Below are 17,435 nucleotides of genomic sequence, written 5' to 3' on the forward strand. Positions count from 1 at the left end.
GTATAACACCAGCGACGTCAAACCCTAAAGGGAAATTATCTGGAACAGCGAAGACGCACAATGGACACATTTCCGAATTTTATTTTGCAAAACTTTATTTAAACAGTTCATATTATATCAGTACACTTGAGATGTATTTACAATATGCTGTGGACAGGCATTGAAGCACAAATGCACAGCTCCAGACTAACGTTATCTTCAGAGCCCAATTCACTAGTAAATGATTGTCATGGCCAGGATAAGCTTTTGTTTTTACAAAAATACGCAGCCTATTTTCAACCTAAGGCACTGCTCTATTCTAAAACATTGCAACATTTTGGGATTATTAACAGTTACTCCATATGTGAAACAAACTGTTTTCCAGTAAGACAAATGTGTGCTTAGTTAAGCAGCATGCCGCACAGGCAGAGTCTGACAAATAGGCAACACACTCAAGAACCGAGGAAACCGGAAAAACAAGAACGGTCTTGTCACCCTTACTCTGAAGTACAAAAAGAACTATTCACAGCAGATTAGGCCAAGCTTTACAATCTGTGTTAAAGCAATCTGTTGACAAAGGCTGTTGTAAAAGATGTGGGGGGGGGGGGGAAAGGAAAAAAAACAAACCATTAGCCTCCTTGAACTGGCTTATCTTAAATCCTGTTTCCCAAGAACAAGGACTCCAAAGAAAGGTGGATGCTCCTAACTGCAGAGTTCCTGTACTGTAGTGACATCTAGTGCTGTCTAAACCCCACTGCCTTTCCCTTCCTTACAGTAACTGAAGCCACGCAATCACACAACGCTAAAATCTGTACAGAGCCAAGGGCTTCTTTATATATATATATAAAATACAAATGTCTGAGGCAATCTGATGTACAATAAACACAAAGGACACAAAACCTACTCAAATGCACTTTAATTACTTCCCAACAATGACCTGGAATAAAAGGATCCACAAATTTACCTAAAAAATATAAAAAAGTTACTCTGCCAGCTGCAGATCTGTTTTAAGTACAAGCACTTCAACGACAGCTTGAAGGTATTACAGGCGTATAACCAGAAAAATCAAAATAACAGCAGAAGCTGGCTTGCTAAGGCATCACACAGATATGAGAGTATTTATTCTACCGTAGCCCACTAGGGGAATGAGAAACTAGACAGCTTGATGTCACAACACTGCCACTAGTTCGGAGGCAAGGTAGTAATTTGTGTCTGTAACCCTTCAATTAAAGTGTTCTGTGCAACATGAAGAACTCATCCTCAAGACGCTTACCCTTCTGTGAATGCATGCTTCCAACAGACTATCCATGTAGCGTCCTGCCGTTCCTCACAGCTTGCAAGCCAGGCTGATAAGCCAGCAAACCCTTCCTATGTTCTCAAGTAGGAAAAAAAAAAGCTACCAGCGAATCCTGGAGCTTAAATGGATCAGCTGCAGCTCCCAGAAGGACTGTGGCTCGGCCGCAAGGTGAATAAAGGAATCGCGCGAGGTTTTCTTTCCTTAAAAATAACGCCAAAACTCCCAACCACAACCACCGGAGAAGAAAGACACTTGTGTTAATTATAAACTCCAAATTCGCTCCCTCACTGTGTATACATACTGTATATGTGATGAGGAATTTAATGAGCCTCTTCAAAACAGGGCTGCCAAACAGTAACCAGCAGCCAAAGTATGTCTACAGGCAGTTTCTTGTACATGCAATAACCGAATTACCAACCTGACAGGACCCCACACATCTTCAAACACTTCTAGGAAGAGGGAAGCACTGAAGACTGATGGAGACCAGCAACGCAGACACACCCCCAACATCTCTCGCACCCTTTTCCACATCAGGCAGACAATTTATGACAAACGTCAAAATCACCCATCTCACAGACCCTCCCAAAGTGCATAATCTCTCACCGTCCTGACAGGAGTTATGAGTAAAAAGTACTTTTATTTTCTCCTAAAATGAGATCAGAAATTGCAGTCTGGCCTCAGCAAGGAGGCCAAAATCCCTGATGCCAAATAAAATTCATTTACAAAGATCTGTTATCATTATGCGCACACGGATTCAGAGATTCAATTGTTTTAAATCAAAATGATTCTCTTGAAATTCCTAAAAGAAGTTTACATCGTAGAACAAAATCTTCACAAAAAGAAACAACAGGCTGGCTTTAACATCTACCCAGAAAGGTATGCGTCTGAAGATGCAACATAAATGTACAGTAACAATGTTTTAAACTAACACTCCCACAAGAAGAAAATGGCTTTATGGCCTAATACTGATTACATCATAAAATATTTAAACGTACAATATGAAGAAATATACTGTAATATATAAATATGAAAAGCCAAATTATATTTCCTTAAAATTGAGTAAAATTTGAAATTGTAATCTTGTAAGGACTGAGTGTCTTCTACCCATTAGTGCAGAAATATTACAATAATAATACTAAAAAATTCATGTAACAACATCAATATTGAAACAGCCGCACTCTGAAGCCCCCTGAGAGCAGGATGAAGCCTCATCAGTGTGAGCCGCAGCCCCAGAAAAACAATCGCAACCCTATTCTACCACCTGGACTCCAGCCACACTGAAGGTTCGGGAAGAAAAAAACAAACAAATCACCCGACTGTGCAAAGACACTCAACAATAACATTGAATCGTCCTCGCGTTCTGTTTAATTGTCTTAGGTTGGTGTTCATGCAGATATTACCAGCTGCTATGTTTATTCTGGTCAAAATGCAATTAAATTAAAATTAAAAACAAAAATTTGACTAGTCATATACAATCAATAAACAGTACAAGGAAACCTACAGGTACAAAACAGCCAGACCATATTCCAGGGAAGAGAATCTTATTTGGAAAACCTCGTCAAACGCAAGCACTAGTTTTGATAACGGTTGAATCCTTCAGACTTCGGAAAGTATTGGCAACTGTTCTTATTATAATAAAACATTTTCTCGTGTGAATTCTAGTTTTAGCAGTTTCCTCTTAGCAAACCTTATATCCCACAGCTGTGAAGCGCCATGGCCAAGGTCCACTACCTTTACACAGTATAGGAGATGTTTCATTGAGCTAATGCCAGGCTGGACTACAGGTCTGTTCAGATCAAGAAGGACAAAGCAGCACACCTCCATCAGCCATAGCTTCTGGATCACTTACAATTAACTCAGAGCCCGTATCAGAGTTTGCAGTTGTAATTAACAACTGATCTAGCAAACATGCTTACCAGAGCCGTAGTTACAATGCAGACACCGTCTGAAATAGATGTCAATCCTCTACATATGCTCTACCGCCCTGAGGGGGCAAGAGGGAGGGACAAGGCCTGCCCCTACACCTGCTCAAGCCAGCCAGAGAAGATAATCCAGGGAAAGTCTGGGCGTGGACAGGCAGAAAGAGACTGGGAGACAGAAGACACCCATCTTCCCAACGCGTGAGCAACATGCTTTCGTCCCCTGGCACAAGGGCTTCCCACCACTGGTCCTGGGCACCCCCAGTCCTGCTGGTTTTCATTTCAGCCGAGCTCTCAGTTGCACAACTGAACCCTTAACACTGGTCCAATAATCGGAATAACGTCGACTCCTCTGCAGGTTTCCTTCTCGAAATGTGCTGCAGGTCGACCACGTTTATCTTTCACATTTCAGAGCCAACGTTAAGGGTCCAGTTAAGAGCTTGGCTAGAAAGAAAAGAAAAAGGTGGGATTTGGGGGTTAGGGCTGGGAACCCCCTTCTCAGATCGTCATTGCTCAAGGGCGAAACCCTCAAGCTCCTAAGCGAGCTCCCCCTGGCACAGGACTAACCTGCCTGAGAGCTACTGGCTTTTTAAAGCTTCTCAGGGCTCGGCTACGATGTCTCACACCACACAGAAGACAACCCCCCCCTTCTAGAAATCTGGACGGAGAAACCTGGGAACAGAACAGTCAATGTGCAGAAGCCAGATAAAATAAATATGATCATGCAACCCCACAATTAAAAAAAAGACTCAGTTCATGTTAAGATGAGACTTAATTGTCTAAGACAAAAAGCAGAGCAAAATGGAGGAATATTTTTTCCCTGAAGCTTTTTTTAACTTTTTTTTTCTTTGAGGTGCAAAGTTAGCAATCCACATTCCTTTCGAGTGTTTCCACGTGTGCCCTCTGGCTCGCCTGCCGCGGTCGCAGTTCTCTCTCTCGGTCAAAGCAGCTCGTCTCGGACCAGAAGGCCTTCAGGGAGCAGTACAAGACAGGATTCCGGGAGTGCAATAATCACAGACCTGCAGGCGCCCCCTCTCCCCCTCTCACATGTCTGCAGGCGCAGGAGGGAAAGGGACAGTTAGTTCCAGTACAACAGCAAGGAACCCATCACAATCATGCCTTCCTCGCTCATCTCGTGCAAAAATTAATTCACGAATTATTCACCGAGAGGTCCATTTCTTCACACTTTTCACATCTAAAAGGATAGATTAATTTGGCTTTAAACCTCTGTCCCTATATATTAATAATGAAACCTTTAATCTACCAAAAACATAATGAACTAATTGAGGCTGCAATATTGTAATAAAGACTTTCATCCATGCTACATCAATTTCACCAGTATAATCCTCTGCCATAAGTGTGTCAGAGACACATGCAAAGGAAAATTGTTAATCTTGGTAAAACAGTGATCTGTAGATTAAAATGAGCATCTTTGGCTTTGCAACAAAGCAGCTTCACTGCCTGAGTCTTCTAACCTGACAGCTTTCATGACCGACACCACTGGGATCATTAAGGCATCTTGCAGGTGTCCCACTTGCAGGCGTCCCACTGCACTGCTGCTAAGAGCATGCCAACAGGACGCCCAGTTCTCAACAAAATAAACATGAAAATCTTTCCGCAAATTAAATGATGAATTAGAAATTTTACGTTAGGATTACCTGAAATGGCTTCAATGGGCTTACTCAATGAGGTCACTGCAGCCTTGTCTTCAAATGCCACTCTAGGTCCGTCAGGAATGCCTGCAGCATCTATTAGGTTTTGGTTACAGTCATCAGCATTAATGGCGTCTACAGTAATTAGTGTGGTTTTGGAGTGGACTCCCAGATCTATGAGCTCCTCAAAGCTCCAGGAGCTGGACTTCCCATTGAGACTGGGTAGCAGCCCCACTTTGGAGTCTTCATTGACGTGCACAAACGAGGAATCCACTGGCTGGGCTTCGGGCACCAAACTGAAACAGACACAGACACTCAATTAAGGAACTTGGGTGCCTTGCAATGTCACACGATGCCCACAAGGTGGCGCACTCAGTTCTGAGCTCGAATCCTGTGGGGCTCCTCCAGCAGTACTGCTGATGAAGGAATGGCGTGACAGTTAACTGCTCAATCTACTTCTTGTGGGCACAGGCATTTTATCATTCCTGCATGCTGAACTGCTAGATGTTTCTCTTGAAGGTGAACAGCCAGGCAGGTCACATTCCTAAGCTGACAGAGCTACATAAACAGCAGGAGCTGAGCAATGCACACCTGACTCCCTCAGGACATGTCCCATTGTTGTTCTCCCGGTCATCCTCCTCTGCCCTCCCATTCATGCCCTCCAGCTTCTCCTCCTCCCCAGGGGTAATGGCTGCCTGATCCCCCGCCACGCTCTCTGCAAGCTCGCTGTGTCCACGTGCCTGGTGGCACTGATCTGGGTCCCCTTCGGCACAGTCCTCCGACACGCTCCTCTCTCCCTCTGCAGAGACAGGCAGGAAGACTGCACCCAGTTAGCACTCCAGTAACCACCACGCCTCTTCTACAGCTGAGCGCTGAGTTGTCATGGGGGCAGGCAGGGCTTTAAACAAAGGGCACTAAACAAAGCTATGGGTTGTAACTGTTTCTATAGCAGGGGTTTCAAGCTCAAGGAGGATCCAGTGTCTTTTATTTAATTAACTGGATAATTTGAATACTTCTGACTTGGCTCCCAGGTGCTTTATAGGGAAATGTACCTTTAATGATTTGACTGTTTAGGGTAATCAACTGTAAAGCACCTAAGTCAATCAACTGTGTCCTTGAGAATCCTATTTTCTTAATCCTTAAGACATTAATTAGGTTAATTGTTTAATTGGCTACCCAGGTTGTAGCAAAAACAGAAGATGATAGCACCTCCAGGAATGGAGTCTGACAGCCCTCATCCTGTGTCTGTTCCAGAAAACTATAATCTGACGAAGAACAACAGTTTAGAGAAACTAAAGAGGACAAGAGGAAGATAAACCTTACCTTTGGTTTCATCTTCTGCGCTCAGCATCTCCAGTCCGTTCTCATCCTGCACATCCTTCTCATCTCTCTGCACAAAATACACAACACTTCAGACACGCCGAGCAACAGCAGAGACAGCAGACCCGCGCACAAAAACCCCTGCCCACCAGCAACGAGGCAGAACACATCTGCGAAGAGGACTGACGCGAGGCACAGACTCCTCCCAGAGTCCCTCTTAAAGTATGCCACTTTCCTGCACAATTGCTGATCTGACACAAGGGAACGGGAAGCCTGCTGCGGATTTACTCCTCTCCCCAGTTACTTATTCCTTTCCTACTCTGGCGTTTGGGACTGATTTGCGCGGGATTCCACTTTCATCGGCCAAAAACTGAAAAATCAATTGTATACCAATTAATGACAAACATCCAAAAACGAACTGGGAAACGAATGCTCCTGCCAAGCGTTTTTCCTTTTCACAGACAGCTCCCACACCGGCAAGGCCGAGACCAGGCCAGCCCTGGCCGAGTCGGTGAAACGTACCTTTGAATCGTTTTGGTCCGTTTTTCTTGTCCTCTTCATTATTTCTTCAATCCTCTAAGGAAGGTAAAGGACAAGATTACCTGAAGTTGCAGGGAAAAGCTATGCTGAAACAGACACCTCCTGATTCCGGGACACAAACCAGGTGCAGTTCCTCCTGTCCTGAAGAGGGCCCACTCCACACTGGAGCAGGGAAAAGTCTGCTGCTTCTGATTTTCAGGGATACTGCTAGAGAAATACTGTATATGCCTACTGTGGCTTTAAAACAATGTAATATCTTGGGGACTGAGTGAAGATTTTTTCGGTAATGCTTCACTTGAATGGGGCTAAAAAACACCATCATAACTCTTTCATAAACTCAAGACAACATGAACAAAAACCATGCAGCAAAAAAAAATTCACAAACACACCAGGACCTATGTGACTTAGTTGCATCTGCAAGACATTCTTGTCAGCTCTCAAGCACTAAATGACATCTTCTATTAATTTTTATAAAGAAAAATTATCTGACTCCTCCCTACCTGGAGTTCTGCTCTTAGTTTTTCGATTGAGACAATGTCTCGTTACAAACGGTTATGAATAACCACATGCTTGTAACGTCACTTGCACAAATGACTGTAAAGGAGTACGCATATTATATGTGGTGTAATGTTTCAGAAGGACTTAGTTTTAGCATTTTTTAGCATCAATTCAAGTATTACCCACATTTTTCCTTCATTAATAATACACTGCCCGAATTGCAGAAACCCACTTGATTCAATGTCGTCCTTCTGCTGTGACCGCAGGAAAAGAAACTCAGCTGAAAAGCATTAAATCTTTTACGGCTGCAGGCACGTGTATTTCTCTATCCTTTCAGCACTTTAGCATTCACATTCAGCTAATCAAGTGAATCAACTGATGTTACAGGATGTGAGTACTTACAGAGGACTTGTAATTTCAGTTTAGCTTATTCATGCAAAAACGTGCACTAACACCACAGGAGGATGCACACAAGCCATCACGGACAGAAATGGGGATCACAGGATCTGGGGGAGTGCTGCTGCCCATGGGAGTGTGCTCCAAAGGGCATAGTGTGTATACTGCAGTTGTTTGACTAAAACAGCCGCCTGTACAAGCGCCTTGTGATGCTGGAACTCCAGAGACTGGTACAGAAATCTGAACTGACTTAATATGAACAGACCCTAGGAGAGATATTGCTTTCAAATATTGTGTATACTATTACACTTAATAAATAAGCAAACGACACAGCAGGAGATGGATACCTATGCTGTCAATGAGGACCGTTACTTCACTGACACTATTCAAGAGACTAAGCCAAGTCTGTAGTGCAGAGCTGGGCAATCCTGGACTTGGAGGGACGCCCTGTCTGCAGATTTTCCAGGTTTCGCCAAAGCAGCAGCACCTGAAGAGCTGGGAGAACCTGTTAAATTGGTCCCATTCAGCCCACAATGAGCGAATTTCTGATGTGGAGAACCGAGTTGGAAGAAAGACCCTCTGTGACCAGGACTGCCCCCCCGTCTGCAGCGGCGGCCCCCCTCCCACCTTCTTCCGCTCCATGCGCTCCTGCTGGTCCTGCTGCAGCTTCCTCTCCCTCTCCTGCCTGGCCTTCTCCGCCTCCTCCTGCGCCCGGGCCTCGGCCTCCTCTCGCTGCACACGGACACGGACAGGACACAGCATCAGACACGCACCGAGCCTGGAGCCGGCTCTGACCGGGCCATGCACCGGCACGGTCAGTCTTTCTGTGACCCGGAACTACAGTACCTAACTCTGCTTTACGACACAGCTTTCAAAAACTGAAAATGAAAAGCAACAATTCAGCTTTAAGGTATAAGATAGCAAAAAAGCATAAAACGAATGATTAATTACAACTGACCCAGCACTATTTGCCATTTGAACTGTGCTGTTTACTGCTGGTGTGAGAAAAGAACATTACCAGCTCACAGTCGGGCACAAGTTCACAGTGTTGGCAGGTGAAACTGAAAGGAAGACAAGGGGCGAGGCCCAGCCACACACCTGCTGCTGCAGCTCAGCCTGTCTCTCCTGCTCCTCCAGCTCCAGCCTGACTCTCTCCTCCTCAGCCAAGCGCGCGTTCTCCTCCTCCTCCCTCTTCTTCTCCTCCGCCAGCTGCTTCTCCTCTTCCTCGCGCCGCGCCCGCTCCTGCTCCGCCAGCTGCCTCTCCTCCTCTCTCCTGAGCCTGTGGACCACAGCAGCAGCAGCAGCTCGGTCAGGGTGCCTGTGTGCTGTTCACAATTAGCTCTCCAGAGTCCTCGCTTTACAGAGTTGTAGCGGTCTGCAACAGGTTCCCTTAGCCAAACGGCTGAGGTTTAAACTTTGGGCTTCTTTAAGAACCAGTTAGGTTAAATTTTAGACTCACATACCAACTAAGCTACAACACTAGTCAGATGGGTGGCACTAGCATATGCTGATGTCATCATTGGAGACCTGGACTGAAAACCCAAGGAGGCTTTGCCTGCACCCATGCAGCTGCCATAGGACATGTGCGCCCAGCCCACAGCACACTCCGGAGGGCTGTCATATAAACACAGGATGACGAGTCCAGTGCTTGACATTAATAGATGGTATCTGTCAGCTTTCACCCGTCCAAATTCACTGATCAAATAAATGGGAAAAAAAGGCTCTTTGCATCCAGACCTCTCTTCCTCCTCTCTCTGCAGCCTCTGCTGCTCCTCTCGTTCCTTCTGCTCCCGGGCCAGGCGCCGGTTTTCCGCCAGGATCTTAGCCGCCTCCTCGGCTGACGTGGTCCCTGCTATAGCTTTGGTGCTGGAGTCTGTGCCGAGACCAAAAAAAAAAGCCATTAATCTTAAATCTTACTTGCTTACTAATATAAGGACCTGCATTTATTAATTGGCGATTTCTGTACATTTCTGTAAATTCTCCGCAATTATGCACACAAATGTTAAAAAGTGCTATCTTTAAGAGGCACAACAGGAAGAGTGTTTTTACTCTATGTATGGAACTAAAAGAATGCATGTGAGAGAGCAAGTAAGTGCTGTGGACACGCACACCCTCAGGTCATTCACAGCTCAGTGTCTTTTCCTGGGCCAAAACAACCTCTGGATTAAAAGCCCTCTTGAAATCTCAATCAGATAAAAGTGAGTGAGGACAGAAATACCAGAGGGCACCTCCCTCCCTCGCACTGATCAGATACAAAACATTTGGCAAACAGTTAATTGTTTCTTTCCCTTTCAGGTCAGAAGTTCATCACTCTTAAAAAAACAACAACACAGTAAATGAAACAGCAGAGCAAAAAATATTTGTAAAGAACTAGGCATTGCAATGTTGTACAACCGTAGATGATGATGACTACTTCATGTACGGTGTGAATCGTGACAAAACCAAAAGCTCTGCAACAGACATGAATATTTGCGTGCGTCTGTATATTCATCACGGGGGATCTCTAGGTACAGACAGGAGGGGGACCACTCTGCCCATCACTGAACTGCGGGTCTCGTTTGCTCAGGAAGCTCCATTAGACCAGGACTAAGTGAAGATTCGGGTGGAAGCAGATCTGATCTGACAGCACATCAGGTGAAACAGCGAGAAATTACTTCACCAACTGAATTTTAAGGGAAGCTTTAATGCGGCTGCTCTAAGCAAGCCCACCACAGTTTAAGATCTCAGCTGAAGGACAACACTTTCTTGAATAAAGCAAGAGGGAAGATCGTCGCCTACAGGTCCACAGACATCTCTTGCAGAAGCATCCTGGGTTGTTTTGCATCCCAGAACTGCCCAGGCCCAGCTTCCAAGTTCTATGCGATCAGGCTACAAGGTGGTACCCTGCTGCATTAAACTAAGGCTGTATTACAGAAAAAGCAATCAACTTCCACTCATTTTCTCCTACGAATCACATGTTGCATGAAAAAGAGAGAAAATAAAAGTGTGGGCTTGCAGTAAAACAATTTGAATAGATTGCAAAATGTACCAGGCTCTTAACTGAATTCTATTTCATTTTAATCTCCATCTATAAATGAGCATGGCTGTGAATTACAAAAATGGGTGTGAATACGCTCAGCTCTGCTGAAATGTCAAGAGCCGATGAAAAAGGGAAAAATTAAAAACCTAGGCACTTCAGCTAGACTGCTATTGTATCTATTGTGCTGGATTGTTTCAAGTCTGTCTTTATGTGAAAGCTACTGGTGCTGCCTTCATAATATCAGCTCTATCATTCATAAAGGGTTCTTTGTCTCATCAGATAGCATCTGCAGTCAGCTGGGAGTCAGGGAGGTACGTGAGTAGAAAGATGAAAAAGATCAGCGTCTCCTATCTGGCTCTAATTCCTATTCAGGACACACGCCTCTCCACAGCCAGACCTGTTTTTTTTTTTAAATCCAATCGTCTGTACAGAATCTAATAGCGGAATGCAGTTTAAATGCACAGCTGATAACTTTTCAGAAATATCTCCCTTTCGACACTATCAGTAGCCGAGTTGGTTTCTGCAATACATGCATAAGGGCAGCAGGTGGGACTGTTTCTCTACTTCCTGTCATGCTAAACTGCAGAATACAAAGGCAAATTAAAATGGAAAACCTGAGCTTGTTAGGCCACGGACAGAGGACCATTCTGCCACTTCTCAACACCAGCCTGGACTGCTACACCGAGAACTGTCCCCAAGTCCGAACCCGAGACCCATGTTCTGTTCACGTTCCTGAAACATCTGCACCGGCTTCGAAATCTTCTCACGGCTTCCAAGGACCCAGACGATTTGTCTGCCCTTTTCTTTGGTGATCTTTTGTCCGAACATCTTAACAGGCTCAGTCTCTGGTGCTTTCATACAGCTGTCCTGTCTGGCCCCAAGACCAGTCTCCGGACCCTGGCTGAGGTCCCCCAGTGTCTATGGACACTGACTAACTGTAGGAACCAAGCCCAGACAGGACTAGGTCAACTCACTAACTGGATGTTTTTCAATCTCGCCTCAAAACCCTTTTGTCTACACATCCTTTTTTACCACTGCTTTGTGGTTTCCAGTTATGTGGGGTGTTTCAGGGTGTCTTCTGGAAAGGTGCTTTATTAAATACGAAATCTCCATGCTTCTTGTCGTGCTTCTTGACCTACACTGCCCCCTGGAGGCCGCTGCACCACACTCACCCTCTTTGGTCTTGGTGCTGGAGGCCACACTGGCCGGGGCCTCGGGCGACTGCGGGGTGACCGGCTGCACTGTGGGGCCCTCTTTGGGTTTGGAGTCCCTCTTGCGGAGGGTGGGAGGCCCGGTTGGGGTGAGAGCCGGGCGCTGGATGGGGGGCGGTTTGGTGGCGGAGGGCTGAGGAGACGGGGGGCGCTGTTTACCTCCGCCGGGAGAAGAGGGGCGGTTTCGTGGACTCTGCCTGCAAGAGCGACAGGAGAAAGACGAAAGCAAAGATGGGACATTGCTTTTCTTTCCCGTCTTCAACAAAAAAGTCCCGTCCTCCAGTCACAGACTGGATTACTCTCCGTTTTCTCAAATCGATGCCTCATCACAGACAGGTACACTACTGGCGATTGTCGTGTCCCGGGGGTCAGAGGTCATCTCTGGGACTTTCATTTGACCTGCCCTGGGGCCTGCTCAGAAAGGCTCACTGACCACAGGGCACAGACTTGCACCTTCATGCCTGTTCCTTCACACACACAAAGACACGGCAGGCCGCAGAAAAGACGCTGCGGAGTTTTCCAGTCTACCCCTGGGCCTTACTTGGCGGTGGCTGGCGAAGTGGGTCTCTTGGCCGTGCTGTTGGGTGCCGGGGCAGGAGAGGGGGAGCGGCGGCGTCCTGGGACACTGGAGGGGGAGGCTGGCCGCTTCCCCGCAGGAGAAGGAGGTCGCTTCTCCTTCTCCGATTTCTGAGTGTCACACGAGAGACAAAGAGAGATTGAAATAATTTAGCATCTAAAGCACCCAGCAAAAATAAAGTTGCTCAGGGAACCCAATCCAATTAACAGAAAAACAAAGAGATTGCATTATCATCACCATCATCAGCGGACATTAGAACAGCCTGCCTGTGTGAACAAAAGTCCCTTCATGACTTTGTAGTTTACCGAGCTGGTTGCTGACAAATAAAAGCATTACTTAAGACTCTAAAGTCCTGAAGTGCCATGGAGGGAATTAAAAAAAAAAAGTTACACATAGGCTGGAGAGATCCTGTGAACAAAGCAGTGCAAGAATTTCCTCAGGATAAGGTACATATGCTAAACTTCATTTTATTTCTTGAAGCTTCTTATGTGCCTTTGTGACTTGAGAAGCATCTCATCACACAGTCAGGGTAGCAATGACTTGTAACAAGAGGCAGAACTCTGTTGAAACTTCAAAGGAAAATTACAGGGTGTGAGAAGACCTGCGCCTCAGCCTCAGCCGTGCGGCAACTTCAGACAGAAATGATTCTTAAGCCATGTGGCAAGCTAGCCTTTTAAAATAGGACTTGATCTCGTCCCAGATTGCTCGAGAGTGAAAGGCTCCCTCTGCCTGACACCGCAACAGGCTCCTGGAATCAGGTCCACTCAAGCAAAACCATGGCTTCTCACGAAATCTGGGTGCAGCCAGTTTTGCATAGTGCAATCTGTCTGCAGTGTCACCTATTGTGAACTTCTGTGTCAAATGCCAACAAAGGACTCCATTATCTCTGCAGAGGAAGGACACCAGAGTTCTGCTGGTGCATGTTTCCTCATGAAACCCGCCTGGAAACACAGGGCACTTTGATAGCCCCACTGGAGCGCCTGGCTTCCTCGTTTCCGATGCCAGGGTATCTATCCCAGCGTGCAAGGCCATGCTGACTGGCTGCGCTGTGTGCAGTGTCGAGATTATCATCAAGGATAAAGGACAAGGCTGTTTTGAGAGTCAAATTAGTCACAACAATGATGGTGCCACTTCAATACTCCCCCCCCCACCCCATGAGCAGTGAATAAAACAAAAGCATTTTTCCTGAAATACTTAGTTTTAATGCCGTCCTGGTTAACTGATTTGCGCATCAATCTAAGATGTGACAATATAAAAATGAAAGAAATGGCAGATATGTTCAACACAATACTAAAGGAACATCAAGACAGGCAAACAGTAAGACTTCTGTTATTACTTTTTGTACTTTTACAGTATGTCACATATATAATTTTTTATGCCTACTATATTCTCAATGGTTTCACGTCCCCTTGTCTCTGTTTTGTGAAGTTTCCTGTAGGATATGTGCACATTACCACCAGACACCCCAGCAAATCACACCAGTCGACAGCGTGCCTGAAAGGGATCCCGAAGCCTGAACCACAGGACGTGTGATGGGAGACACTGAAGTTGCACAGCCTTTAGTGTGGCGCACTGGGTGCAACATTAAATTTCATCACCCCCTTAAAATCCACCGTTCAAGCTAGCTCTAAAGAATGTCTCTGAGACAGCAAGTCAGCACGGACAGCCCCAGACCCTCTTGCAAAAAAAGCTTAGGGGGTTTGTACCAAGTATAAACTGTTACTTCAATAACAACAACGAGTATTAACACAGCATCAATAATTTCATTAGCAAAGGTGTTCCTAGCGTATCACAATGCATCAATCTCCTTTCTCCTCTCCTCAGACCTGAGAACGATGACACAAGCTGGCCTGTGCGGCACCAGTCTCCAGGCCCTCGCGTGCCTCTCCGGACTCACCTGGGCGCTGTCCGCGCCGCCTTCCGAAGAGGCGGAGGAGGGGGGGCCACCCTTTTGCCGGTCGATGCTGCGGCTCCGCAGGGGCCCTCGGGGAGGGTGCAGGGGGCTGGCCGAGGCTGAACGAGGACAGAGGTGAGACTCTGATAAAGTTAGGGGCATTGGAGCACGGCCAGCGGAAACAGGGAAGCACCAAGTGGGACAGCAAAGCAGAGAGAGGGAGAGAGAGAGAGAAAGGGAAGGGATGGGCAAAAACAGAAAACAAGATTATATGCATACTGGATCCCTTATATGCTGCACAGACACCTGTCCAACGATGGCCGAGACAGCTGCTGGGGGACAGCAGCAGCAGGCGGGGTGTCCCCGAAGCTCACACAGCGTCCCAGAGCCACACGACACAGCACTGCCAGCGTACAGTACAAACACGAGGAGTGTGCAAGCAGCAGCAGGCACAGACAGCGACAGGGTGCACACCAGGGGCTTCGCCTGAACTGCACTGCGAAACGCTGCTGAATACAGCACCGTCAGAGCCTCCAGTACAGCAATGAAAAAACATCACTGTGTGTCAGAACCCCAACGAGCCTTCCAGGCTTCATCCCAGAAATATATCTCCGGATAGTTAAATGTAACACTGTGAATCGGAAAACTCTTCCGGGATAATTGTCTTGGTGGGCTTAACCTCTTGCTGCACATGTAACCGTAAGGTTAATAAGATCACAAACAAACACATGCTACAATGATTATGTATTGTTTAATCAAGACCTATCACGACAAAGGGATCGTCTTTACCTTTGTGTGTGTGTGTGGAGGAGTTGCTACACATGATTTAGGGATTTAGTCATTAATCCACTAGGGCCTGGAGTCCTGGCCTCATCTGCTCCTCACCAGGAATATGAAACGCTAATTAATTTGGACAGGTTACTCGGATACAGGAGCAAAACACAAAAAACAGTCCTTTCCTAAGTCTTTGCCCAGTCGCTAGATTAACATGCTCAAGAAACAAGGCATAGAATATGTATACAAAATCAAGGAAAAATTCAAAATGCCTTGTGAGGGCTGGGCACAGAGTACTGTACTGCACCTACAGAAAAACAGGCAGGACAAATAATACGGTACAAGAGAATGCATCTTAAATGGCCATGGCCAGAATACCACTCGAGCAGCTATCACTTTTTTAAATAGCTCGTCTCTGTCCGTACTTCACTCCTATCCTTGACAAATACTGGAATCGGTAGTCGAATACAATAGCCAAGGACAAATAGCTATTCAGTGTATTATGGCAAAAATCAGACATTAAATGTAAACAAATTTACATACACTTTATACAGGGCCAGTGTAGAATAGGGGAGGCAGAGTTGCTTTTTTTCCCAAATAAGTGAGTTCAGATGAATTTTCACCCAGTTACCCTTTGCTTTAGAAGTACAAGGAAATGAATAGCAACTCCCCCCCTTCTCAATGAACGAGGGACGATTTCTCATCTTAATTCACAGCTCCTGCGTGTGGGGGTGTAAGCAAATTAACGTGACCCTGAAACCACTGTTCGTCTAAAACTCTGTATACAGACTTACACCGCGTCCTTCATTTTCCATTACTCCTCTGAAAATCGAAGATTTAGAGACCGTGTCTGCAGTTCACATTCACCTGGGATTTTCGTAGCGTCCTTGCTAAAAACTGAATTCTCTATATTTGATCTTAACAGCCATCCTTTTCCAGCAAACGAAAGTGGCGACACTTCGCGAGACGAAACCCCTCAGCATCAGGAACCCCCGAGTACCATCAGGAAGAAAAATCCTGACCAGCTTCCCTTTGCAAAGCACGAGCTGCCACCCAGCAAATGAAGATACCCTGACAATGCAAAACCAAGAGGCCGAGGCAGGGCGGCTGCGTGTGTGTGTGTGTGTGTGTGTGTATGTATGTGTGTGTGCTGCTGCCACAGCAGACGCAACGCCACGCCGTCACCACACACAACGACACAAGCGCTGCCGGGGGTCCCCGCCGGCTGTGCTCTCTGCGCGTGGCCCCGTTACCTGGCGGGTCTGCTCCGTCAGCTGACAAGGCAGCGGTGCTCTTGCTCCTAGCTAAGGAGGCTTGCGTGGGCGTGAGCAGGCGGCTGATGACCCCGCTGTCCAGGGGGCCGGCCAGGGTACGGCGTGCTACACCGAAGCAGCCCGAGACACACAGACAGACACACAGACAAACAAACAAGGGGGGTGAAAAACAGAGGAGTCCAGGTGAATTCAACAAGCAGGAGAAATGGAAAAAACCAAACAAGAAGGGCATCAACGTAAAAAGTCAAATCTGGGCGGTTTCATCGTCGAGAGCTTGTTAGGCGACGGTGCATTAGTGAGCCATTCCAATAAACAAATGGGGAGTAACTCAAAAGCACAAAAAACGCAAAAGAAATGAGGTGCGAGACGAAATGAGAAAACAAAAGCAGGGTAAACGCTCCCAACAGAGGGACAGCAAAGTCTCGCTCATTTTTATTGCAGGTTTTGAGTCAGTGAGTTTCACAACTAAGATACAAGTCATCTTAGGTGACTGTAGGAGATCTCACACAGACTTTGTTAATCTATTAAGGCCAAACCAACGCCCACATCTGATATTTGAGCTGATCATTGCATCGCAAATCTTGATCGAGGATTTTGCTTTTGCTGTAATCAGCATGTTTCATTTTTACATCAGAAAAGCCTACTTTTGGGCAGCCTGCCCCCAGCTTGTGAGTAAAACCTGCAATGAAAACCAAAAGCTCGTTGGACTTTGCGGGACTCCAGACTCACAAAAAAATATTGTAACTTCGGTTACAACGGGGGAAGTGAAAAGGAAAATACAAATAAAACAAACCCTGCTCTCAACTGCTATCCTTTTTCTCTGTGCTGAACCGAAGGGATACAGTATATAGATGCTCCCTTAGCAGAAACACTGGAATAACAATGTTACGCACACCTGATGAGGCAAATGTGTTTTTATGTTTCAGACCACAAAAGTAGAAACAGCTCACATCTGTAACCTTACCCATTTCTAAAAAGATTCAGTTAGATACAGTTAGTTAAACACTGTAATGGGTTGGAATAGGATTGCAGAGCTGAATGAAATGAGTATAAGAAATAAAGTAACAATGCGAGACCAGATGCTT

At 46.1% G+C, this 17,435-nt stretch overlaps 1 protein-coding gene across 12 annotated transcripts in view; it reads right to left on the reverse strand.

Annotated features, from left to right (window-relative positions):
- Positions 1 to 77: 77 nt before the first annotated feature.
- map7d3 (MAP7 domain containing 3) overlaps positions 78 to 17,435 on the reverse strand; it is a 39,206-nt gene continuing 21,848 nt past the window's right edge. For 5 of the 12 annotated variants that reach the window (XM_088925842.1, XM_088925836.1, XM_088925841.1 and 2 more), the window contains 12 exons: positions 16,330 to 16,455; positions 14,306 to 14,445; positions 12,373 to 12,518; positions 11,793 to 12,028; positions 9,339 to 9,474; positions 8,700 to 8,880; positions 8,229 to 8,333; positions 6,690 to 6,743; positions 6,171 to 6,237; positions 5,439 to 5,667; positions 4,854 to 5,143; positions 78 to 4,246 (listed from right to left, as the gene is read on the reverse strand). In XM_088925842.1, the coding sequence (XP_088781968.1) occupies positions 4,239 to 4,246; positions 4,854 to 5,143; positions 5,439 to 5,667; positions 6,171 to 6,237; positions 6,690 to 6,743; positions 8,229 to 8,333; positions 8,700 to 8,880; positions 9,339 to 9,474; positions 11,793 to 12,028; positions 12,373 to 12,518; positions 14,306 to 14,445; positions 16,330 to 16,455 (1,718 nt within the window). In that variant the 3' untranslated portion in view covers positions 78 to 4,238. The remainder of the gene's footprint in view (positions 4,247 to 4,853; positions 5,144 to 5,438; positions 5,668 to 6,170; positions 6,238 to 6,689; positions 6,744 to 8,228; positions 8,334 to 8,699; positions 8,881 to 9,338; positions 9,475 to 11,792; positions 12,029 to 12,372; positions 12,519 to 14,305; positions 14,446 to 16,329; positions 16,456 to 17,435) is intronic. The other 7 variants (XM_088925843.1, XM_088925834.1, XM_088925837.1 and 4 more) reach the window with 4 other exon arrangements.

This window comes from Atractosteus spatula, chromosome 9, assembly GCF_055471065.1.
Source record: "Atractosteus spatula isolate fAtrSpa1 chromosome 9, fAtrSpa1.hap1, whole genome shotgun sequence".
NCBI classification, from domain to species: domain Eukaryota; kingdom Metazoa; phylum Chordata; class Actinopteri; order Semionotiformes; family Lepisosteidae; genus Atractosteus; species Atractosteus spatula.